The sequence below is a fragment of the Diceros bicornis genome, chromosome 6 (genome assembly GCF_020826845.1).
Source record: "Diceros bicornis minor isolate mBicDic1 chromosome 6, mDicBic1.mat.cur, whole genome shotgun sequence".
In the NCBI taxonomy this organism is placed as follows: Eukaryota; Metazoa; Chordata; class Mammalia; order Perissodactyla; family Rhinocerotidae; genus Diceros; species Diceros bicornis.
The window spans coordinates 36576735-36602715 of NC_080745.1; the positions used below are offsets into that span (position 1 = coordinate 36576735).

At 50.9% G+C, this 25981-nt stretch overlaps 1 protein-coding gene across 2 annotated transcripts in view; it reads right to left on the reverse strand.

Annotated features, from left to right (window-relative positions):
• Positions 1–4959: 4959 nt before the first annotated feature.
• The window catches only part of TSPAN15 (tetraspanin 15), a 52937-nt gene continuing 31915 nt past the window's right edge, over positions 4960–25981 (reverse strand). For both annotated transcript variants that reach the window (XM_058543290.1, XM_058543288.1), the window contains 5 exons: positions 16599–16694; positions 13890–14006; positions 7930–7977; positions 6391–6507; positions 4960–5778 (listed from right to left, as the gene is read on the reverse strand). In XM_058543290.1, coding sequence (XP_058399273.1) covers positions 5629–5778; positions 6391–6507; positions 7930–7977; positions 13890–14006; positions 16599–16694 — 528 coding nt within the window. In that variant the 3' untranslated portion in view covers positions 4960–5628. The remainder of the gene's footprint in view (positions 5779–6390; positions 6508–7929; positions 7978–13889; positions 14007–16598; positions 16695–25981) is intronic.

A 25981-nucleotide genomic window follows, 5' to 3' on the forward strand; every position in this document is an offset into this window, starting at 1 on the left:
AGCCCGGCGCGTTCAAGGAACAGGCAAGTCTGACTCCAGGGTCTTCGGCCTAAGCAACTGGAAGGATGGAGTGGTCGCTTCCCGAGATGCGGGAGACAGCTACAGGTGCACGTTTGGGAGCAGTATCAGGAAATGATATTGGAAATTTTAGGTGTGAGATGTCTGCTTCTCTTAGCCATCCAGGTGGAGATGTCGAGTAGGCAGTTGGACGTGTGAGTCTAAGGGAGAAAGGTCATTTGGGGGGTTTTTAAAGCCATGAGGCTGGAGGAGGTCACCAAGGGAGTGAGTGCCGACAGAAAAGCCGGATGAGCCCTGAAATGCTGAGAGACTGGGGAAGAGGAACTGACAACTGAGACTGAGAAGGGGGTGGCCACAGAAGTCAGAGAGAAACCAGGCAAGGCTGGTGTCTTGGAAGACACACAAGAAAGCCTCCCACAGAAGAGAGGTGATCAGCTGGCCGAGTGCTGCAGACAAGTCAAGGAGATAAAGACCGACTTGAGAACGCTGGACTCAGCCACGAGGGGGTCATTGGCGATCTTGATGAGAGCAATTTGGGTGGCAGGATGGGGACAAGAGTCTAATTAGGGAGGTTCAAGAGTGAATGAGGGGAGAGAAATCAGAGACAGAGTATGGTTACTCTTTCAAAGTGGTTGCTGTGAAGGGATGGAGAGAAATGGGGCGGTGGCTAGAGGGGGCAGTTAGATCAAGAGAGGTGTGCTTATCTGTTTGTTTTCAGACGGGAATGGTAATAGCTCGTTTATAGACTCGTGAGAATGATCCAGCTGGTTCTTTGAGAAGATCAATAAAATTGATAAACCCCTGCCCAGACTTATTAGGGAAAAGAGAGAAAAGTCAAATTACCAATATCAAGAATAAGAAGGATGTAATCACTACAGATTACAGATGTTAAAAGGATATTGAGGGAATGTTATGAACAACTTTATGCCAATAAATCGACATCTTAGATGAAATGGACAAATTCCTTGAAGGGCTAAACTAGAAGGCTCTCAAGAAGAAACAAATAACCTAATTAGCCTTATATCCATTTAACAAAGTAGATTTATAGTTAAAAATCTTCCTACAAAGAAAACTCCAGGCCCAGGTAGCTTCACTGGTAAATCCTACCAGACTTTTAAGGAAGAAATAATACCAACTCTACACAAACTCTTTCAGAAAATCGAAAAGGAAGGAACACTTCACAACTCATTCCATGAACCCAGCATTACTCTGATACCAAAACCAGACAAAGACACTATAAGAAAACTACAGCCCAGTATCTCTCCTGAACAGAGGTACAAAAATTCTAAACAAAATTTTAGCAAATCAAACCGAACAATATATTAAGAGGTGATACATCATGAGTGAATAGGGCGTATTCCAGGGATGCAAGGTTGATTTAACATTTAAAAATTAATCAGCATGATTCACCATATTAACAAACTTTAAAAGATGCAGAAAAAGGATCTGATAAAACCCAACATCCATTCATGACAAAAATTCTCAGTAAACTAAAAATATAAGAGAACTTCCTCTACCTGATAAAGGGCATCAATGAAAAACCCACATCTAACATACCTAATGATGAAAGACTGAATGCTTTCCCCCTAAGATCAGGGACAAGACAAGGATGTCTACTCTCACACTTTCTATTCAACATTGAAGAAAACAAAATACAGAATCCAGAAATAAAGTCACACGTATATGGACAATTGATTTTCAATAAAGGTGCAAAGGCAATTCAGTGGAGAAAGGATGTCTTTCAACAAACGGTGCTGGTGCATTTGGATATTCATATACAAAGTAAATGACTTTCAATCCATACCTTGCACCATATACGAAAATTAACTCAAAATGGATCATTGATCTAAATGGAATAGTTTTACATAACTGTGAGACTTCTAAAAGAAACTTCAGGAGAAAACCTTTGTGACCTTAGGTTTGGCAAAGATTTCTCAGACGTGATACCAACAGCACAATGCACAAAAGAAAAAAATTGATAAATTGGACTTCATCAAGGCAAAAACTTCTGCTTTTTGAAAAACACTATTAAGAGACTGAAAAGGCAAGCCACAGACAGGGAGAAAATATTTGTAAATTGTATATTTAGTAAAGGACTTGTATCTAGAATATATAAAGATTTTCAAAACTCGGTGATAAGAAAAGAAACAAACAATTTTTTAAAAAGATTTGAACAGACGCTTTACCAAAGAAATTGTGTGGATGGTGAGTAAGCCCACGAAAAGATGCTTAACATGATTAATTATTAAGGAAATGCACAATAAAACCACAATGAGATATCACCACACACCCATTAGAATAACTAAGATTAAAAAGACTGACCATGTCAAATACTGGCAGGATGTGGAGGAACTGGTATTCTACATGGCTGCGGGGGATACAAAATCATGCAACCACTCTGGAAAATACTGTGGCAGTTTCTTAAAAAGTTAGACATACACTTACCACACAATCCAGCCATTCTACTCCTAGATATTTACCCCCAAAAAATGAAAGTATATGTCTATATAAAGACATGTACACAATGTTCACAGCAACTTTATTTGTAACAACAACAAACAATACACATGTCCATCAATAGGTGAATGGGTAAATAAACCATGGTACATCCATACAATGGAATACTACTCAGAAATAAAAAGGAATGGACTATTGATGTATGCTACGAAATGAATGGCTCTCAAAATACTCATGTTGAGTGAAAGAAGCCACAAAAATAAGACTGCAAACTGTATGACCCACTTATGTAAAATTTTAGAAAATACAAAATAATTTATTGAGACAGAAAGCAGATCCATGGTAGCCTAGGGATGGGGCAGGGGCAGTGGGGTAGGCTGTAGAGAAGGGATTACCAAGGGGCAAGAGGAAATTTTTTAGGGTGATGGATGTGTTCATTATCGTGATTGTGGTGAGGGTTTCATTAATGATATATTTGTCACTTCAAATACGTGCAGTTTATGTCTAGTATACCTCAATAAACTGTTAAAAAATGAGTTTTGGGAATATTGTATTTGGAATTTTTATACAAAGCCAGTCTTTCTTAACACGTTTTGTTTTTCTTATAATTCAATAACAACAAAAAGTCAAAATCAAAGCCCACAAATCTCCTCTAGTTTCACAAATATTGTGGGCTGCACCAATACCGTCATTTTCTGTGTGCCATGCTCTGGGAAAAGGACTGGTTTTGAGGGTCATTCTTCCATCCTTGGGAGTGAAGGGGTCAAGGTGATGTTGTTGATGATGATGTCGTTGGCTTTTAAGCACGAAAGGATGCAATAGCAGGGGTGTCCCCAACCACAGGACTGAAAGTCCTCTCCACGTGTTCCGTTTTGCTTTTTGGAGAGGTGAGTGGCCGAGGCTTAGAAACAAAGAAAAGTGTCGGCTGGAGTGCAGCATCTGTGGGCACCAACCCAGGAGCCCCGGTCCACCCAAGCAGCAGGGAGAGGGAGAGGGGTGTCTGTGAGTGGTCGTGGAAAGAGGGAGGACGAGGTGACCTGAGGTTTCCAGGTTCCAGGGTGATGTGACTTTGGATAAGTAGACTCAGTGCACCCCCAACCCCTCAGTGCCTCTGCATCTTGCTGCCCCAGAGGCGGCTGCCTCCCCCCTGGGCACAGAGAGAATCCAGGGAACAGCCTGAGCCAGAGAGCCACGAGGCCACCAGCCAGACACAGAATTTGACCTGGCCGTGTGTCCAGAGGTCAAAATGGGGAGCAGGCAGAGGCTCCAGCAGTGGCTGCAATGGCCACTTCACCCCAGGAGGGGGCTGCAGCTGTCCCTGGTTTGGCATGCCTAGTACCATGTGTCCGTACGCGGCAACAGGGGCAGCAGAGCAGAGGGCTGAGTGCCCAGTGAGCATCCACCTGGGTTCACGTCACGGCTTTGCCAGTTACCAGCCGTGTGCCTTAGGCAAGTTCCTTAACAGGTCTGTGCCTCAGTTTCTCCATCAATAAAATGGCGATAACAAAAATTACCACATACAGTTGTGAGGATTAAAGGAGTTAATATCTATAAGATGTTTAGACAATTCCTGACACAAAGTGTGCTCGCTGATGTCTTTGCCATTGTTGCATTATTCCATCCTTTTGGAATCTCTTTCCTGCCCTCTCCCACACAGACAACTCAGGCTTGCCCACACGGCAGACCAAGCATCCCCCTACTTCACTCCTGGGTGTGATGGGCAGCTCCCTGACACCCTTAGATGGAGTTCCTCAGCTTTGGGGCTCGTGCTGTCATATTTCTATTGCCCTGGCTACTAAGAACCTCACAGAAAATCTAGAACATGGGTCTTGGAGAGGAAGGCTTGAGGAGGGTGGGCGGGGAGTGACCCATGCAGGTCCTGCTGTCTCCAGCAGGGGGCGATCAGCACCAAGCTTTGCTTGGATGGAGTGGCGTGCTGCCCAGTCCCAGTTCCTGGAACAGTAAGCTGCTTACTGTAGGAGGGAGAGTCGCTCTGGTTCTAAAGCCGCGAGTGGATTTGTGGGCACTGCTCCCTCTTGGACCCCTGACTTTCCTAGTTCCCAGCTGCCCCACTTTTCAGAGGAGGAGCCTCATGCCATAGGTGGCTGGGCCTCAGTTTCCCCGTCTGTAAAATAGGCATTATCACCTCTGCCTTCTCCCCCGAGGCTTCCCACAAGCGAATTCCTAGCAGCAGGGCAGGCCCAGGAGGCTCCAGGCCCAGCCCACAAGAACAGCTGGGAAAAGCCATTTCCTTAAGTAGCAACACCAAAGAATGGGAGAGGCCATTCCAAACCGGGAGCAGGCAGCCTCGGGCCAGCTGCTGATCTCCCAGGCCTCAGTGTCCCAAATTATCCCAAATTTGGCCCCAGGGTGGCCCCCTTCAGTCCTTGCACCAACAAAGGGCTGCCGCGCTCAAGTTGAGGTCTTCCTCACCCCCTCCCCACCCAAACAACACAAATGAAAGCCAAAAAAAAAAAAAAAAAAATCATGTCTTTATTGTTTGATTAATAAACTGGCTGGGAGGCGCAAGAGCGGTGAAAGTGGCAAACACCAGCTCTGATTAGTCAGAAACTCCTGTTAACGTGTACAAAATGAATGTTACAAAAATCACATAAAAACAGGGTCAGCAAAGCAGCAGCCCTTGGGGAGGGCTCAAGGCACCTGGAGCCTGAGAAATGGGCCCAACCTGGCCCCTGGGGCGTGGCCCAGAGACTGGGGGGCCCCGGGGGCTGCACCCGCCCCTCCCCTCCGTCACCACAGGGCACGCGCGCTCTCCTCCCTCCCTGCTTAGAAATCTCTACAGAACTGCCCTCAGAGGGGCATAACCACCACAGGCCAAGGCCAGGAATGAAACGGGCCCCGAGCTGGGCGCTGAGCTCCCCGGTCTCCGGCGGCCCGGGCCTGGGGAAGGGACGCCCTTGTCCCCACGCCCAGCAGCGTGGGCAGGGACGGAGTCTGGAGCCGGGGAGGCCTCAGGCTCCTCCGCCCCCCAGAGAGGCAGCGGCCACGGAAGGCCTGAGCTGGCCCCCAGAGCGAACGGGCTGGGCTCCGGTCCGTGCCGAGTGGGAGAGGGCCACGGGCCGTCCAGCCTTTCACCGCGGCCCGAGCGCTGCTCTCCTGGCGTGGTCCTGCTGGGGCCGCCGCCCGGCGGCCCTAATTGGGGTAGCACATGCAGCAGCCCGAGCCGGCTGCCTCCACGCTGGGCTTGGCGCCGGGCCCCAGGAGCCCATCGGTGACCGAGTGCTCCATGATGATGTCCTCCACCCGGGTGATGTACAGGAATGTCAGCAGCACCCCCAGGAACTGAGGAGGAGGGGCAGGCGGGTGAGAGCCTGCTGGGGATCTGGGCGGCCTCTCGGGTGGTCCCAGCTCCCAGACACCCAGCAGTCAGTCACTGCACTCATGGCACCAGTGACCCAGGAAAGCCCAGAGCACAGGCTTCCCCTCAGCACCCCCAAGACCCAAGCAGCCCCCTCTGGGCCCTGCTCTGCCCCTCCCAGGAAATCCCAGAGACCCTCCCTGTGTCCTGTCAACAGAGGCCCCTCCATTCTGGGATTCCTGTCTTCACCCAAGCTATGCACTCATGATGTGGGGGACCTTGGGCAAGTCACTTAACCTTGCCCATCCTCAGTTTCCTCCTCTGTAAGATGGGCATGATAATAGTACCCACCTCACAGAACTGAAGGAGACAGTGCCTGTGAAGTGCTTGGAAAAGCTTTATAAGCCATGCTATTGCCATTGGCCCTCCAGCCCTCCCAGGGTGAGCCCAGGCTGCTGGTCTAAGAGCCTTCCTCACCCCACACTTTGTACCTTCTCCGCACTCTGTAATCACCAAGCCACACTTTATCTGAACCCAGTCTGCCCACCACCCACACTTTCAGCTCCCCTCCCCCGGTGGAGGGGGGACCAGCCCACCTGGGGGAGCAGGATGCCCAGCAGGAGGCCGGCCATGATGGCGTAGTTGTCCATGAACCAGATGAGCACAGCGTTGGTGCAGCCCCGCACGTAGATGACGTCCTGCACGCTGAGGCGCTGCCCGGGAAGGAGGCTGGCTGAGCACCTCGCCTGGTCCCCACTTAGGGTCCAAGCAAGGCCCTCAACCTCTCTGGGCCTCAGTGTCTCACATGCAATGTGGGAAGGTGGCTCTAGACCACTGGGTCTCAACAGGCACTACTGCTCCCAGAGAGCACTGGGGACGTGGTAGTGGCACTTTCGGTTGTCATAGCGATTCGATTGGAGGCTGAGGGACTTCAGAGCTAAGGATAATCCTGCTCCACGAATAATTGCCCTGCCTGCGTCTCAGATGTCCCCAGGCATTCGTGTGGGTGAAAACCAGTCCATGATTATCTTGGCCAAAAGCCTGACTCCGGGGACATAAAAAACCAAAGTGTTTTCTGTGTGTTTTTACTATACATTGAATTTTGCAAAAATACGGCTATGTAAATTAAGGAATGATAATACTTTATTTTGTTCATAACTTTATCAAGAACTGTTCACCATTTAAAAAAAAAAACATGTCAATGGCAAAAATAACGCCCACAGCATACAAGTTGCCAACGTTACACCCCCAGGTATCAGCCGGCCCTGTCAGAGCAAACCCCCACCTGCCCTACTGTGTCCTCTGTATCCAGTGCCTGAGGATTTACAGTTGACTTATGTCATATGGTTGTAAACTGTTTTATTTCTCCTTTTATCTCAGATCATTATGTTACTTGTTTTGAAATTAGGTATGTTGGTAGGTTATATTATCTGTGAATTTCATTTTGGGATAATAAATAGGACATTACTAAATGTTTATTATAAAAACTGGCCATTGGGTCTATGGGTTGAGAACCACTGCTGGTCTGTGGCTTTCCAACTTAAATGAGTCAGAATCACCTGCTCCGCCCCACCTCAAGAATGTGCACATCTTCCAGGTCCCTGGGGGGTGCTGTTGCTGCTGATCTGGAGACCTCAGAGAACCACTACTCAGTGGCATCTCATGTCATCATTATTTTTAGCCCCCTTCTCAGCACCCCCCAGCTTCTCTCCTAGTCCTGGGGAGCTGTCCAGGAAGCTGACCCGGTGCAATCCCCCAGAGGGCTCTCCGCCTCCAGGGACTCCGGGGTCCCAGGCTAAGGGAGCCAGGGTGAGCCATCTGCAAACTGGCAGCTCCAAGGGCAAAGGCAGGCTAGTGCTGAGCACGGCTGGGCACCTGGGCATGCCTCACACACCCAAGCCCACAGTAGGTGCTCAGCAAACCCCGGCAGGCGGCCTCTCCCAGTCCCAGGGGATTTTTGGTTCCCCGACTGGGTAGGGGTGGAAAACCCCAGCAGTCCCTGGCTCCTATTCACAGCCAGGAATGTTGGGAAATCTCAGCATCCAGGAACCCCACTCCCAGGAACCCCTCCAATCCCCTGGGGATGGGACAAGAAGAGCAACCTTTCTGGAGGAAAGAGATTTCAAAGACCTTACCTCCTTGTCAATAGTTTTGTAGCCACACATGGTGTTCACAACTTCTGTCTGAAATAGAAGTGTATATTAGCGAACACTTCACGGTGCTTATTGTAAAAGACACGATTATTCTCCCCATTGTATGGATGAAAACAACTGGGACACAGGGAGTTGAACTGTCCAGTTTGGATGGAGCTGAGATTCCCAACCCGGGCAGGCTGGCTTGAGTCTGCACCCTAAACTCCCCCTCCAAGAAATGCCCAGGAAGGAAAGGTGGGAGGACCAGTTCCATGGCACTTGGGTGGGGGACCAGTCCTCCACCAGCGGCAGCCTAGGAATCCGGAGAAAAGCTGCCCCAGGTTCCCTGCTGCGGCCTCGCCAGGGGCACGGCTCTGCTGACGGGGTTATGCACTGTCTCAGAGGGCAGAGCTGGGCTGTTTCTGCTCACCGGCTCTTATGAAGGAAAACCTCAGACCACAGCCAGGATGCAGGCCAGCTGTGGTTTACCTGAGGGCAAGGCCGGGGCATCTGAGCACACTGCTGCCCCGGCAGCCTGCCACCCATCAGTGGAGGTGCTGCTGAAGGTCCCTCCTGGGAAGAGAGTTGCTCTCAGGGACTCCCAGCTGCAGATGAACCTTGGCGCAGGGAAAGCTGCAGTCGGCCCTAGACCCCATCAATCCCTTCCCAGCAGGTGTAAGTCTCAGGGCTGGCAGGGCACTTCCATCACTAGCTGTGCCCCTGTGCATCTCCTCCTTCTATAAAGAGGGAGAAAGCTAGATGGCCTGGTCCCACCCCTCCACATCTAAGTGAAGCTGCTGTGGGGTAGGGTGCCACAGGTGTCAGCAGAGTGCCGGTGTGGACTCTGGCATCACATTGCCTGGTCCAGATCCTGCTCTGCCACTTACGAGCTCTGTGACTCGCCTTAGGTGTGCTGCCAAGGGACCGGCACCTGGAGGCACGCAGTAAGTACTTGTTGAATGAATGAATGGATTCCCTGGTCTCTTCCATAGAGCAATGGTGACCAGAGAACCCACCCCACGGGGCTGTTTTGAACATAAACTGAGATATACATGTAAAGTGCTGATGCCAGGGCCAGGCACAGGAGAGCACAGGAACGCTGCCTGCAGAGACTGTGTGCACGATCCTGCCTCCGGAAAGGCAAGGAAGGGCGTCTACTCTCCTTCCAGGAGAGCAGTTGGACCTTGGACATCATCCAGATCAGCCTAAATGTCAGGGCTGCTGTGTGCGCAAATCAACCCCCCTCACTCTAGACTGTCCCCAGGTGCCCTCAGACCAAGCGTCACCCGGCATCCACTGAGCATCAGCCAGTGTCTGTGGCCCGTCCAGGCCATGAACATGACCCTCATGGAGAGGGTCAGGCCTGGGAGCAGGTGCATGAGGGCATGATGGGAACGGGGCTTTCTACCTCGTCTGTTCCTTCATTCGATCATTCACTGAACAAGTATTAACTGAGCACCAATTATGTGCCAATCCCTGTTCTAGATATTTGTTATATAGAAGAACAAGACAAATTCCTTGCCTTCATGGAACTTACATTCTAGAAAGGAAGACAGACAATGAACTTAAATAAGTACACTATATGGTGTGTAAGGTGACAAGAGTAACTTCACTGTTCACTGTGGTTCTAGCCCTGGAGGCAGAACCACGGCCCCTGCCCTCAGGGGGCAGACACACAGCTGGCAAAGGCCTCCCTTACACCTAGAGCCCAGAGCCCTTCTCTAGGCCCCAGGGAGACTCGCCTCCCCCTGCCAGGAGAGCCCCCCTCCCAGGAGGGGCATAAGATGCATCCATGGGCTTTCCCAAGGTAAGTCCTGCCTGGATTTGACCACAGCAGCAATATTCTCCAGAGGCTCTGCTGAAGGTTCAGAGGCCCCGAGACCAGCTGTGCAGTGGCGTCTCCCATCTGGCACAGGGCCACAAGGCAGGAGGTCAGAAAGGGGACTCCCGAGCAGCCAAAGATGGATACAGCAAAGTTCACAGGGTTATTCATATGTGCTTCCTCTCGCCCTGACACAGGACAGAGGAGCGGGTTATCTGGGGTCTGAGCAGCTGATGGGAAGGGGGAGAAACGCCTTCAGGGACAGGCCCCCAAGGAGTAGCCAGCAATAAGGGAGTGCATATTCATAAAAACGACAAAACAGTGCAACAGGCCCAGCAGTCTGAGGCCCTTTAATGCAGAAGCAGGCTGCCCTCTACACCAATAGGCTCGGGGGCATCACTCTAGGTGATGGTGCTCCAAATCCGCTCTAGACCACCAGGAGAGCTGATGGTACAGTTCCCGTCTGAAGGCCAGCAGGCTTGAGACCCAGAAAGAGCTGATGTTTCAGGTCAAGTCTAAAGGCAATCGAGCAGGAAGAATTCTCTAACTCCCATCCAAATCCCCTATAGGAAGCCAGATATAAGACATCTCAGGAAAAAAAACGCGACTTTCCCTGAAGAACTGGTATGTTTCCTTCTGTTGAACAGTAGCAGTGTAACAAATCATATCTCCCTTTTTCCTTTGGCTGCCAGGAAGCTTTAAACCACCAAAGATGAGGCTCATTTCCAGTGATTCCATAAGCCCTTTAGGCCTACATATCAGTATTTTATATTTTTCTCCATCATCTGGCCCTCTTATTTTACAATATATTTTCCATGACCTCATTTTTTTTTAATTTTAGTTTTTTACTCTGTGTATTTCCTGTGCGCTCATTCAGATCCTGGTGGAATGAGACAGTGTAAAATAGATTCACACACAAATGGAACAGATTCTACCCAGGAAGGAAACACTGTCTTTCACATTTAGAGAACGTCATCCAGGTGTGGGCGGCACAGGAGGACCCAGCAGTTTGTAACACAGGACCAGAGATAACCCAGCCAGCAGAAGGTCACCTCCTCACCCTGATGTTCCACCCAGATGCCGGCTTTAGATTCCATTTCTCTGCAGACAGCATCCGTGTCTATACTCCCAGCCTGGTCCTCTCCCCCATACTCCAGACTCCTCTATGTAACTGCCTCTTTGACATCCCCGGATGCTAGAATGCCACACAGGCTCTCAAACACCCTATGTCCACGCTGAGCTCCCAATCCCCCAGACCTGCCTCCCTGCAGTCCTCCCCTCTCAAGCAGTGGTAGCTCTGCCTTTCTTGTGGCTCAGGCCAAACTCTGGGAGTCCTCCTCGATTTCTCTCTTTCACCCACCTCCCACATCTGATCTGTCAGCAAATCCTCTTGGCTTACTTGCAAAACACAGCCAGAATCTGACCATGTTTTACCACCTCCACTGCCACCACCCAACTCTAAGCTTCTGTCTTCTCCCACCTGGTGTGGTGGACGCTGTGAGGAGTTGCCCAGAACCCCTGCAGCTGCTGGGAGCACTGCAGGCAGGAGCTCTTAGCTGTCAGTCCCCTGTGGTGATTGTCACACATGGTTAATTGTCACACGTGGTTAATTTTATGTGTCAACTTGACCGGGCCTCGTGGTTCCCAGATATTTAGCCAAACATTATTCTGGGTGTTTCTGTGAGGTCATTTTTCAGCGAGATTAACGTTTAAATCAGTAGACCGAGTAAAACAGATTGCCCTCCCTAATGTAGGTGGGCCTCATCCAATCAGTTGAAGGCCTGAATAGAACAAAAACCTGAGTAAAAGAGAATTCTTCCTGCCTGACTGCCCTCGGACCTGAACTGAAACCTTGGCTCTTCCTGGATCTCGAGCCTGCCAGCTTTCGGACAAGAGCTACACCATCAGCTCTCCTGGTTCTCAGGCCTTCAGACTCAGACTGGAGCTACACCATTGGCTCTCCTGGGTCTCCAGCTTGTGGACACATCCTGCAGATGTTGGGACTTGCCTGCCTCCATAATTCCAAGAGCCAATTCCTCATAATAAATCTCTTTACATACACACACACACACACACACACACACACACACACACACGCATACACACACAAACACCCTATTGGTTCTGTTTCTCTGCTGAATGTCAAGTCCCCTCCCAGGTGGGACACTGTCCTCACGCAACGCCTGGGCAGTGTGGGGTGTGAAGGCCTGGCACCCTGCCCCAGGACGGGACAACTCTGAGGGATCACCCCAGATTTAGTGGAGATTCCCACTGAGACCGCATCATTGCTTGACTCCACCTCTGCCCAGCCCTGCTCCTGTCACCTCCATTACAGGTGTTGATCCTGACAGTGCCTCCTGCTAAGCCTCGCTCACTAACCAGCATCTCAGAGCCTGCTTCCCAGACACCCTGGCCTGTGACACCTGGACCACTGCACCAGCCCCTAACCAGACTCCCCGCGCCCACCTCTGCCCCACAGCAGCCAAGGTGATCCCAGTAAAGCCCAAGTCATATCTGCCACTCAGCCACTGAAGCCCTGTCACTTGACTCCCTACAGTCAAGGGAACACCAGAATCCTGACTGTGGCCTTCAGGGCAACTGTGACCTCCCTGACCTCATCTGCTACTGTCCACCCCCCCAAACTCTGCTCCAGCCACACTGGTCTCTGTGCTGTTTCTCCAACACACCAGGGCAATTCCCACCCCAGGGCCTTTGCACTTGCTATTCTCGCTGTCAGGAGTGCCCCTCCCCCAGATACGCATGGCTTACCCCTTCACTTCCTGCAGGGTTTGACTGAGAACCTCCCTTCTCAGTATGTGCAACCCTCCATGCCCCATTTTATTTTTATCCTTAGCATTTATCACCTTCTAACATACTATCTCTTTTACTTATTTATTTTGTTTGTCAGTCTTCCCCACCAGGATGTCAGCTCTGTGTGGGCAGAGAGTTCTCTGTGTGTTTGCTGGACCCCCAGAACTTAGAACCGCATCTGGCACATAGCAGGTCCTCAGTCAATATTTGTTGAATGAATGAATAAATACAAGTGGGGCTTGGACATTCAGGTGCCACTGCCCAGGGTGACAAAGTTCAGGATGACCGCACAGGCCTCTCTCAAAACCCTGGGCTCCTCCCCAGCACTCCCCCTGCCCAGAGAGCTACCCTAAAATGGCAGCTAAAATTTCCAAACCACCCCCCATCCTGGCCCGGCCTTTTTTAGGGCTAGTGCACTTGGCACTGGCTCCCTGACTCATGGGCGAGGCCTCAGCCCCCACCGGCAGCTGCTTGGTTTACAGAATCCGGCAGTGGGCACAGAATGGTGGAGACGTCAGAAGAGAAATTTTCCATGACTACTCGGGGCATGAGTAATAGCAAAGCTCCCTGCCTCGTTCCAATCCAGAAACCAGGCAGTTTTCAGACGCAGTAGTCAAACACACAGAACTGACGAGGCCTCTCATTCATAAGCGGTGACTGCACAGGACAGCCTCCCAAGGGGCTAAGGAGGTGCCAGGGCTGAGAGGGTCCTGCTGGGGAGAGGTGCAGACTGGCTTTATGTCACCAGACCCCCTTTCAAGTGCCCTGTTGCTGACCGTCACCAGGACCTCAAGCCCCAAGTCTACCAGAGATGCCCGAAGTGCAGGCCCTGCTCTGCCCTCCAGCTAAGGCTGCAGAGCCGGCCGCCCCTGCTTAGCACCCCTGGCCTGGAAGCCTCTCCCACTCCTCGCCTGGCCTGTCCAGCAGTCCAGAGCACGGCTCTGATGACGGCTGCCTGTATTTCATCCCAGCCCTATCAACGTTAAGCAAGGCACCTACCCTCTTGATGCCTCAATTTCCTCCTCTGTACAGGGGTAAAATAATAGTACCCAGCCCACAGGGCTGTGGAAAGGACTAAAGGAGTTAATACTACAGAACCTGGAGCAGGCCAGCACCCAGTAAGTGCTCAGTAGATGTTAACTAGTGCTCCTGGTAAAGAGAAGACCTCCCCCCCCCCCCCCCGCCCCAGCTTTGCCCCTTTCTGTAGCCCTTGAGGCTCAGGAAGCCTCTGAACGACCACCACCTCCTGCCTGCCCCACCTGCCCACCAGCCCTGCCCTGAGAGACAGAGAGGTGCCTGCCCAGCCGGGCGGCCCAGGAGCAATGGGTACCGTGTTTCTGACGCAGCAGGTGTAGGGCACCCCGCAGGCCAAGGGTCCAGGGGCGCTGCAGTCGTGGTACTGGTTTGTGCTCCAGTCTCGGTAGTCTTCCGCGCCGCAGCACTTAAACTGAGAGAGGAAGCAAGCAGGGAGGGAGCTGTGTCACTGCCGAGGCCGCGGGCAGACGCACGCAGGGGCCCTGCCAGGACACGCTGCGATTTGCGATGTGGGTCACCCCGACAGGGGGCTACAGGGAGCTCATGAGGCTGCACATCGTCAGGTCAGAGCTCTCGAAAAGTGGCGTGGCTGCCCAGGAGGGAGGGAGCACCCCGTCACCAGAGAGGCGTGAAAGCAAGGCTGGGCAGCCTCTTGGTGGGAGATTGGGTGGTGACTCAACACCAGAGGGCAAGTCCTGCCTTGACTACCGGACTCTATCTTCACATCCCCAGTGCAGGTGCTCGAGCTGAGAAGGTCCTTTCAGGTCCCAGAGACTAGGATTCTACAACCCCCACAACCCAGGGGCCCCCACACCACACTGACCTTCTCCTTCTCAGCCCCAGCTCTGCCTGTCCTGCCCTTGGCAAAGGAGCTCACGCACCCCACGTCCTGCCCTGGGTTCAGACCGAAGTGATGGTGAGGCCAACGTCATTGCCCCCTTAGCTGAGCTCCTCCCTGCATCTCTCCCGTACCGGTGCCAACACCTGGGGAAGCAGCTACCCTACTGAGGTGCTGGTGTGTGCCAGGCATTGTTCTGGGCACTGGAGAGTTGAGGGGAACAAAGCAACACAGTCCCTGCCCACGTGGGACGGGTTCTGGTAGCGGGAGACCAGAGTAACCACTACGTGAAAGGTCAGTGAGGCAGTGCCGCGAACCAGGGACACAGAAAGATTGGGGAAAGGAGTGGGGAGGGGCGGCTTTAGGTTAGGAGCTCAGGAAGGCTGCTGAGGAGATGACGTTTAATGTGAAACACGAACAGGAAAAAGCCAGTCAACACGTGCAAAGGCCCCGTGCAGAAACATGCAAGCTGTATTTCAGCAGCAGGTGCAGAGGCCAGCGTGTCTGGAGCAGAGCGAGTGAGAGTGGAGGGGAAGAGGCTGAGCGGGGCACAGGCCGGACCACGCAAAGTCTCGTCTGCCAGAGCAAGCAGGAGCTGGGACTGTATTCTGAGTGATGGGGAGTCACTGGAGGGTTTAACCAGGGAAGTGATACGGTTGGAGGTCCTAGTAGAACCACAAAACAGACACCCTTCCAGAGTCGCCAGAGAGCCCTTTAGGCTATCAGTTTTTGGGACCTGGAAGTGCCTCTCTAGGGTGCAGTGCAAAGGGCATTTGCTTTGCAATCAGGCAGACCAGAGTTCAAATCCTCACACCACCTCTCCTAGCTGTGTGACTTCGGGCAGGTCGATCAGCCTCTCTGGGCCTCAGAGCCTCATCTGTAAAGCAGGAAGAGCAAAGCCAGCTTTGCACAGCTGAGCTGAGGGTTACAAAGAGAGGCCGTGCATGAAGCGCTCAGCACAGGGCCTGGCACCAAGCAAGTGCCCAATGAGCATGAGTCACCCCCATCCCACGCCAGGAGAAACAAAGTCCCCACACCTGCTGATGGCTGGTTCTAATAAAAACATCTCGCTCCACCCAACGGCCTGAGCTGGCAGGCACATTTCTGGCAGGGAAGGGCCTCCCAGAGGCTGCACCTGTTGTGACTACAGCGAAGGCCTGAGCCAAGGGAGCGGCCACAGCGGGTGGTCCTGGGTGCAATGAGATGCTGGTCCCCACTGAGGGCTAGCACGGGCGGACCAGGCCAGCTGAGGCCCCCAAGGTCATGTCCCAGGAAGCACTGCCAGGGCTGAGGGGGCCCGCGGCCCTCCAACTCTGCTAGTCCTCACCGAGAGAACAGGACGATGAGGGTCCCTCCAGCTGATGCTCACGGTCTTACCACGTGCCTGGCACTGCTCTAAGCCCTTCTGAATAAGCCAAGGCGTTCTCACCACGACCCCAAGAGGAAGGGACCCTTAGTATCCCCCCGATGCAGATGAGGAACCTGAGGCCCAGGACTAAATGAGACTGATAAATAGAGGCCACAGAGGACAGAGGCTGGCCCTGCAACTACTACTATTATTGCACCAACAGGCTTGGGTAGACCTTGGGGAGAGGGACGGCATCCCAAATGACAATCCTCACATTCAAAGAGGTATCACGGAGCACAATGAGTAGTCTTGTTCTGTTCCCCAATGCAGGGGGAAATGGAATCAGGGAACAGCTCTCTCCACATCCGGCTGCCCTTGACTTGGCAGGGAGTGAGCTCCCCGTCACCGAAGGGATTTGACATAGGGGACTTTGAACTGGGTGAACTGGATCCACCTCAAGGAAGGAGGATCTTTGCCCATTGGAGAGGGGCACGATGGGACCCTGAAGGGTGGCTTGTAGCTACACCTGACCTTGTTCTTTTTTTTGAGAGGGGAGGGCCCACATAACCAGAGAGGGACAGGTAGGGCAGGATATTCTGGGCAGGCATATAGGCAGAGGACTGGTTGAGAAGGTCAGGACCCGGTGTTCCCATTCTTGGTGGCCATCTACGGCCCACCTTGCCTCCCAACTTGGCCAGCCACCTGCTTTAGGAATGAATCAGCCATGTGACCCCTCACCCTCCCCCTCTTGAGCAGTGTCCCAAGTGGGGGGCAAAGGGCGTGGGAGGCACATCCCTGACCTGAAGCACCTGGCTCACCTCCTTCTGAACAAAGTCCATGATGTTTTTGAAGTCCAGATCATCATAGTAGTTCTCAATGCCTCTTCGAATGTTGTCATTCAGAAAGTCAATGGTCTATGTAGACAGAGAAATAGTAAAAGAGAAATAGTAAAAGAAAGATGACCACACATCCCCAGAGTCCAACCCAAGATTTCCCAGAAGTCTGGATTGGAACAGAGTGCCTACATGCCCCAGTAGCCCCCACCCCCGCCTGCATGGAGCCCCTCCTCCACTCCCCACCCTCAGCACCCACAACCTCCCTGCCCACATGCCCTCTCCGTGCCCCCAGTGCCCATCAGATGCCTGAGTCCTTCTGCCATGTCCCAGCAGGAGTGATCCACCCCATTTCCTTTACAAATCAGACAGCCCAGGCCCGGAGAGGGTGCGGCCCCACCCGGGGGGACACGGCTCTGAAGCAGCCAGGCCGGGCAGGGACTCAGCTGCCCCAGTTCCTGGCCTGGTGCTCCTTTTCCCACCCAAAGACACGCCAGAGCTGAATCTTCCCTTTGCCCTCCAGACCTCTTCTCCACTCTTCTCTACTATCCCACCTCTTGTGTGATAGATAAGGAAACTGAGGCCCAGAGAGGGGGCCTGACTCTCCCCAGGTCACAGAGCAGGCTGGTTAGGGGCCCAGCCAGGCCTGGAGATCAGGTCTCCTGACCTCCCGCACAGGCCTCTCTCCACTGCAGCGCTCGGCCGCACAAAAGGGCCCATCTCCCAGCTCAGGCGGGACAATCCCCACCGGGAAGAGCGCTGGCGCACCGCCCTCTCCCAGTCACACTGGGCTTTCTGGATCAACAGCCCGGCTGTTGTGCTGAAACCTGGGAGTACAAAAGGCCCCACAGCAGGAAGGGGCGGGGGCGGGAGGGTGGGCAGCCCAGCTCCACGCAAACGGCGACAATCGGGCCTTTCAGAGTACGGAGGCCCATGTATCATCAGAGATTGTGCTGGCACAAAGGGGGCATTCTCGGCTCTGGAGCCAGACGATCCCCGGGGGAGGCGTCTGCGGGTACACTGGGACCACAGGGCCCTGAATTTCACGCCCAGTCCTGCCACTGCAGGCCCCGTCACGGCTACTTCCCCTCTCTGGGCCTCAGTTTCCCATTTGTGACCCAACCCCGCAGGCCTATCTTTAAGACACCCTCCAGCTCCCAGGATCAAAGACTGGGCTGAGAGGGGCCGTCAAGCCTCCTGGTCAAGGACAGGCCCTGCAGCCAGCCGGGCCTCGGGCACTTCACTGAACCTCCAGCCTCCATCTCCTTACCCGCAACGTGGGGAGGACCATCCTCTGCCTCATAGGGATGTGGTGAGATTTAAACAAGCCAAAGCTACAAAAGCACTTAGCAGGACACTGGGCACATAGCAGGTCCTGGTATTCTTATCAGAGATCTTTCTTTTCCTAGGAGACACATACCCTACGGGACCACTTCATACCCATCAAGTCATCGGTGGAAAATGGCTAATCCCAAGGGAAACTGAGGCCCCAACTCTTGTCCAAAAGACCTACTGCAATGGAGACAACCGCGAGGGCAAGCGCTGGCCCCTGGCCTGGGACCCTCACAAACACCCTGCAGCCCAGAGAGGTGATGTGACTTGTCCGTGGTCACCCCAGTGGTCACTGGCAAAGAGATGCTGGAACCAAGGTGCCAAACTGCCAGCCTGATACACGTTAAGAAGCCAAGATAAGAACCCGAGGTTCAGTTGGGTACCATCTCTCCAAACCGTCTCCCGTATCAGGGAGAGAGGAACAAAGCCTGCCACAGCTGCCTCCTTCCCAACGCTCATACTGCTCAAAGCCACGGTCATGAAGGAGACTGGCTCAGGGAAACTTGTCTCTGTGACCAGAAGGAAAACCCTCTGCTGATGATAAACAGCCATTCTGGAGCAGACCTGGCAGCTGAGGAAGGCTGGACGTCAACCTCGGGAGGAAAGAGAAGACGCAGGCGCTGGGCCAGCCCCTCTCCCCTCTGAAAGGCTCTGCACTCACCAGCCCTTGGTCCTGCACGGGTCTGGCGCTGGATCCCAGGGCAGGGGCTGGGTGAAATGGCTGCTGGCCACATGGCCTGGGCAGAGCAGGGACCCGCCTGGCCTCAGGCCCACCCTTCCCAGAGGTCCCCACGTCATGAAGCCTTTCTAACCTTGGGTGTCTGCTCCTCTGGGTGATGAAGGGACAGGCCAGCAAGTTCTGGGGCACGGATGGGGTGTCTAAGAAACAGGACGTCAGGGTGGGGTCAGTCTGCCACCCAGGGTAGGGCAAAGAAATGAGCTCATGGCATTGAATGGGATGCTGCAGGGGGGCCTTGGCCGAGCTGAGGTGCAGGGGATGATGCCAGGGATGGGGACATGTCTAAGGCCACATGCATGGGGGGCTTCCTTCCACTCTCAAGGCACTGCAGACACAGTCTTGGACCACCATGTCCCTCTGCACCTACCCCAGCCCACGGCCACCTCCCAGCCCCTCCACCAGGTCACCTTCCAGCCCTCCTACTGGGTCACAAGCTCTTTGGACTCCCTCAGAGCTGGAGATGGGGGGCGGGGTGGGATGGGGGGGATGAGGGCAGGAGGCCCAGGGCAGGGTCAGCAGAGGGGATGCCCAGTGCCCAATGGGAAAGGCTCTCCCTCCCTCTTTGGTGAGGAGCCCTGACCTCTCTCCCCAAACTACCTCAGTCTCTGAGCAGTTCCAAAGGCCCTGACTCCAAGAGGCCTCTTTGTGAAAATCAAGCCTTCCATCTGGTAAGCCGAGTGGGCCCCTGCGGGGAAGGGAGGCCCCACTGGAGGCCTCTTGGAATGGACAGGAAGAACAGATGGTCTCAGCTCCACGGGCTGCAGCTGCCCCCGCTTCCCATCAGGGACCTCTCTGGGTCATGGTGGCTCTTGCGAGTGTGCACTGCCTTTGGCACTGTGTGTGTGAGAGAAAGAGTGTGAGGGTGTGTGACAGAGAGTGTGTGTGTGTGAGAGAAAGAGTGAGTGTGTGTGAGAGAGAGTGTGTGTGAGTGTACTGGAGAGACGTGTAGGACATTTAGGTGGTTCCTGGGCTGTGATGCAGGGATGGGTGAGAACTCTGATGAGGCGGGTTGTTGGGCAGTTCATTAATTAACTGTCAGTGCCACGCTGTGTTCAGCTACGTTCTGAGGGACTGGGGGAGCCACTCAGAGGCCGTGCCCTGTGGGAGCACAGCAGAGAAGAGAGAATTCTGGCTTCCTCTGCTGCGGCCAGAGGCCAAACACACCAGTTTGCCTCTGCCTACACCCGCCCTGCCTACACCAGGTCACGCCAGCAGGGGCAGCTGCCACGAGAACTAGGAAACCACCTTTCATGAGCGGCTGGCGTGGCCTCGGAGGCCGCGTGGCCCAGCTAAATTAAGCAGAGGGTAAGTGAACGTCAAAGGCCACAGGATTTTCAGAACATGTTCTTTAAGCCACCAGACTCAAGCTACAAAGAACTATCCTTTCTAGTTTTTTTCTTTTAAATCTAGTTTTAAAGATACGCGAAGCCTCAGCGTCACTCCTCTCTGTAGAGGTGCTTGGAGTGTTTTTAAATGAATGAGGAATCAAAGGGCGTGGGGGCATGTGGCAGCAGCCCCCCAGGATGGGGGGCTGGAGGAGCAGGGAGAGGAGGAGGAGCGCAGGGGCGGCAGCTGGAGCTCCCACCAGGACCCCGGGGATGGCGCTGTCCTTCCTGGTTTCCTGCTGGCAGCTTCCATACCAGCTCCTGAGACCCGAGGCCAGGGAGGCCGGGCTGCTGAGCGGGAACCAACGCCAGCCTGGTTCTCATAACGTGGAGCGGATGCTCAGCCTAGGACTTCCCTCCTTCCTTTGTGCCTGGGCTGAGCCAGCATCTGGCGGCTCCTCTCAGTCCCCCTAGAAGGTAGGGACTCGTCCTCACCGCCCAGGGATCCCAGGCCCTGGGATGGGCCCAGCCTGACAACAAGGGTCAAGGAGACCCCAGGGAGGGGGCAGGGAGGAGGATGGAACCTGCAGGGTTCTTTAGAATATTTTCCAGACCCTCCTCAGACCCAGAAGTCACAGGTTTAATCCCCGTGGTGGGGGAGGGCCACGCTTCAGCTGCCCAGGTATTGTGGGCTCCTGCTTTCACTCCCAATGGCTGTCCACAGTGCGGCGTACCAGCTGTGGGAGTCGGGCGAGATCTGTGCAGAACTTCCTCTACTTTGCTCTGGTGGGAAGGACATGTATATTCAGGTGCTCAGCCAAGCAGGCCATGGTGCCATCTCCTCTCTCCCTGCCCCTGACCTCAGGGTCATGCCCAGAGCCAGCTGGTGCCAGTGCCATGATGAAATCAACAGGCTGGGTGCTGCCCATGGCCCCTGGACCTGGTGTTGAGTGCGACCACAGCACCTCTGATCAAGGGCAGGAAAGAGGCCGCTCCTCCCCTGCCCTGGTGGTAGAGGGAAGGAGGCCTGGGATGTGGTACAGATGTACAAGTTACAGCCCAGTGCTCTCTGGGCGTCCTTTCTCAGCTCTGCCTGGCTGGGAACACATGGCCAGAGCTGCCCACCTCCACCACCCCTGACACCCTCAAGAGAGGCCCCGGAACAAGCTGGGGTGATAGCAGATCAAGCGGGGTGAGACCCAGACAGCTGTGGAGGTCCCTAGAGTTCTCCTCCCACTGGCTGGGGCCAGGATGCTGCACTTCTCCTGCTCCTAATGCCCAGGCCCTTGGGGCCCCTGCTCTGTGCTCTGCTCCCCAGTACACGACCACTTGACCCTATATAAGCAGAGAACCTGCTTCAGTCTGACCACCAGGCCACTCTTGTCAGCAGAAACCTCACCCGGGGTCGGGGTTGATGGAGAGTTTCTTCCTTCACTTGGAACTCTGTTTATATTTCACTGCCTGGCTGTGGTCATGGTCTATGCACCTTCCTGAGAATCTAGCATAAAGTCATTAGCCTGATGATTTGTCCTCATTTGTCACCACAAGTGGATTCTTAGAGTTAACAGGTAGCTTCTGGGGCTGGAGACTGAACTTGTTATAGTGTGGCTCAGAGAAATCCATTTTCTCCTCTTAGTGAGGAAAAAATGGAATTGGGAACTCACCTCCTCCCAGAGGCTGACCTTGATTGCTCCTCACCTTTTTCTCCACCTTATACTGTCCCTTCCTGCCACCATCAATAGCTAGCGTGCTCCTTCTCTATCCTCACCATTGATCCATCTCTTGTTTTACAAAATTGCACTGTATTAGAGTTGGAAGTGACATTATTTTTCTTTACAAGGTATTTTTCCCTTGATTATAAAAAAATAAAAAGAAAATTTGGGAGCTAGGGAAAAAATATAAAAGAGAAAATAAAAATCACCCTAGTCCCATCCCTTAGAGGAAGTAAGAGTTAATCTGTTAATATTTCTATTTCCTTCCAGAGTTTTCCAGGCCCATTTTTTTCACTGTGGAGATCTTACTGCACTTATAGTTTTCTATCTCATTTTTAAATTATTTTTAATTATGTATCACAGGCATCTGATAGCACAGCCCACCATGAGCCTCCAAACAGCTGAGACCCCTGATGGTGAGGGTTCTTCCTGAGCTACACAGAGACCCTCCCCTGACAGGGCCCCGTGAGGGGACACCCCATCCAAGGTGAAGGAACACGCTTCACCCTGTGGTGCCCTCTCACCCCTAGACGCAGGCCCACAGCGTCCTCAGCTGTGAGGACTAAAGAGCCCCTGGAGGTGTCATCTTAGCTCAGCTCCCTCACTGGAAAGAGAGTGGTGTCATGGTCCCCATTGACCTACAGAGCACTAGAAAATGATAGATCAGCCCAGCCTGCCTTTGTGAAAGCATGCTGGAAACCAGAAACCAGAACTGCTGTTCATTTAGGGGACTGTTTATTAAAAACCATTGATGCTGCTGACCATGAACTGGACCTGGGTTCCAGCCAGGAAAGCACTAACCCATAACTTCTGGGAAGCCATGGGCCGGCCAGGAGCCCTGCTGCCTGCACAGAAAAGAATCCCCCTGGGCAAATGGAATAACCGTCTCTCTCCCCTCAGTGCTGCTGAAAAATAAACCAATACCGTGGAGCTGCCAGCTCAGCGCAGATGGTTTGAAAAGCAGAAAAGAGGAAAAGGCAAAAGTAGGTAGCAAGACCAGATTGGAAAAACAAGCAATGGGACAAAGAAGAAATCAAAAGAGAAATCAGAAAAGATCTTGAGACAAACAAAAACAGAAATACAACATAGCAAAACTTATGGGATGCAGGAAAAACAGTTCTAAGAGGGAAGTTTATAGTGATAAAGTTTATAGTGATTCTTTCTATATTAAGAAAAAAAAAAGATCACCAATAAACAATCTAACTTTATACCTCAAGGAATTAGAAAAAGAAGAACAAACTAAGCCCAAAGTTAGTAGAAGGCAGGAAATATCAAAGATCAGAGTGGAAACAAATGAAATAGAGACTACAAAGACAACAGAAAAGATCAACAAAACTAAGAGTAGGTTTTTGGAAAAAGATGAACAAAATTGACAAACCTTTAGCTAGAATAACTGAAAGAAAAAAAAGAGAGAGAAGATTCAAATAAATAAAATCAGAAATGAAAGAGAAGATGTCACTACCGATACCACGGAAATACGAAGGATCATAAGAGACTACTATGAATAATTATACACCAACAAAATGGATAACCTAGAACAAATGGATAAATTCCTAAAAACGTATAACTTACCAAGACTGAATCATGAAGAAATAGAAAATCTGAACAGACCAATAATGAGTAAGGAGATTGAATCAGTAATCAAAATTCTACCAATAAAGAAAAATCCAGGGCCAGATGGCTTCACTGGTGAATTCTACCAAACACTTAAAGAAGAATTAGGGCCGGCCCTGTGGCTTAGCGGTTAAGTGTGCGCACTCCGCTGCTGGCAGCCCGGGTTTGGATCCCGGCCGCACACTGACGCACCGCTTCTCCGGCCATGCTGAGGCCGCATCCCACATACAGCAACTAGAAGGATGTGCAACTATGACATACAACTTTCTCCTGGGGCTTTGGGGGGAAAAAATAAATAAAAATTATTAAAAAAAAAAAAAAAGAAATGGCTTTAAAAAAAATTTTTTAAATAAATAAAGAAAGAAGAATTAATACCAATCTTCAAATTCTTCCAAAAAATTGAAGAGGGAACACTTCCAAACTCATTTACAAGGCAGCTTTACTCTGATACCAAAACCAACAAGGACACTACAAGAAAAGAAAACTACAGGCTAATATTCCTGATGAACATAGATACAAAAACCCTCAACAAATTATTAGCAAACTGAATTCAACAGCATATTAAAAGGATCATACACCATGATCAAGTGGGATTTATCCCTGGGACACAAGGATGGTTCAATGTATACAAATCAATAAATGTGATATACCACATTAACAAAATGAAAGATAAAAATCACATGATCATCTCAACAGATGCAGAAAAAGCATTTGACAAAATTCAACAGCCTTTCCTGATAAAAACTCTCAACAAATTAGGTATAAAAGGAATGTACTTCAACATAAAAAGGCTATACATGACAAGCCCACAGCTAAAGTGTCCACTCTCACCACTTCTATTCAACATAGTCCTGGAAGTCCTAGCCAGAGCAAGAAAATTCGGCAAGAAAAAGAAATAAATGGCATCCAAATCAGAAAGGAAGAGTAAAATTGTCTGTTTGCAGATGACACGATCTTACATATAGAAAACCCTAAAGACTCCAGCAAGAAACTGTTAGAACTAATAAATGAATTCAGTAAAGTTGCAGGATACAAAAACAACACACAAAAAATCAGTTGTTTCTATACACTAACAGTGAACCACCCAAAAGAGAAATTAAGGAAATAATCGTATTTACAATAGCATCAAAAAGAATAAAATACTTAGAGATAAATTTAACCAAGGAAGGGAAAGAGCTATGCACTGAAAGCTATAAAACATTGATGAAAGAAATTGAAGAGGACACAAGTAAATGGCAACATATCCCTTGTTCACAGATTGGAAGAATTAACACTATTAAAATGTCCATGTTACTCAAAGCAATCTACAGATTCAATGTAATACCTCTCAAAATTCTAATGGCATTTTTCACAGAAAGAGAAAAAAAATCCTAAAATTCATATGGAACCACAGCAGACTCCAAATAGCTAAAGCAATCTTGAACAAGAAGAGCAAAGCTGGAGGCATCACACTTCCCGATTTCAAACTGTATTACAAAGCTATAGCTATCAAAACGGTATGGTATTGGCACAATAACAGACACACAGACCAAGGAAACAGGTTAAAGAACCTAGAATTTAACCAACACATATATGGTCAACTAACTTTCGACAAAAGCACCAAGAATACACAATGAGAAATAGTCTCTTCAAAAAATGGTGCTAGGCCGATGTTAGCCCAGGGCCGTCTTCCTCAGCAAAAAAAGAGGAGGATTGGCGGATGTTAGCTCAGGGCTGATCTCCTCACAAAAAAAAAAAAAAAAAAAAAAAAAAATGGTGCTAGGGAAATCCAAATATCCACACACACAAGAATGAAATTGGACCCTTATCTTTACACCATACACAAAAATCAACTCAAAATGGATAAAAGACTTAAATGTAAGACCTGAAATCGTAAAACTCCTAGCAGAAAACATAGGGGAAAAGCTCCTCGACATTGGTCTTGGCAATGATTTTTTGAATCTGACACCAAAAGCAAAGGCAACAAAAGCAAAAATAAACAAGTGAGACTACATCACACTCAAAAGTTTGTGCACAGCAAAGGATACAATCAAAAAAATGAAAAGGCAACCTACAGAATGGGAGAAAATATTTGCAAATCATATATCTGATAAGGGGTTAATATCTAAAATATATAAAGAACTCATACAACTCAATAGCAAAAAAACAAATCATCTAATTTAAAAATGGGCAGAGGACCTGAATAGATATTTTTCCAAAGAAGACATACAAATGGCCAACAGGTACATGAAAAGATGCTCAACATCATTAATCATCAAGGAAATGCAAATCAAAACCACAATGGTATATCACCTCACATGTATAAAAATGTCTCTTATCAAAAAGACAAGAGGTAACAAATGTTGGTGAGGAGAAAATGGAATCTTTTTGTGTACTGTTGGTAGGAATGTAAACTGGTACAACCATTACGGAAAACAGTATGAAGTTTCCTCAAAAAATTAAAAATAGAACTACCATATGGTCCAACAATCCCACTTCTGGGTATATATCCAAAGGAAATGAAATGACTATTAAAAGAGCTATCTGCCATCAAGAGACCTCCCATGTTCATTGCAGCATTATTCACAACAGCCAAGATGTGTAAACAACAGATGAATGGATAAAGAAAATGTGAGAGAGATATATATATTTATATTTATTGTGTGT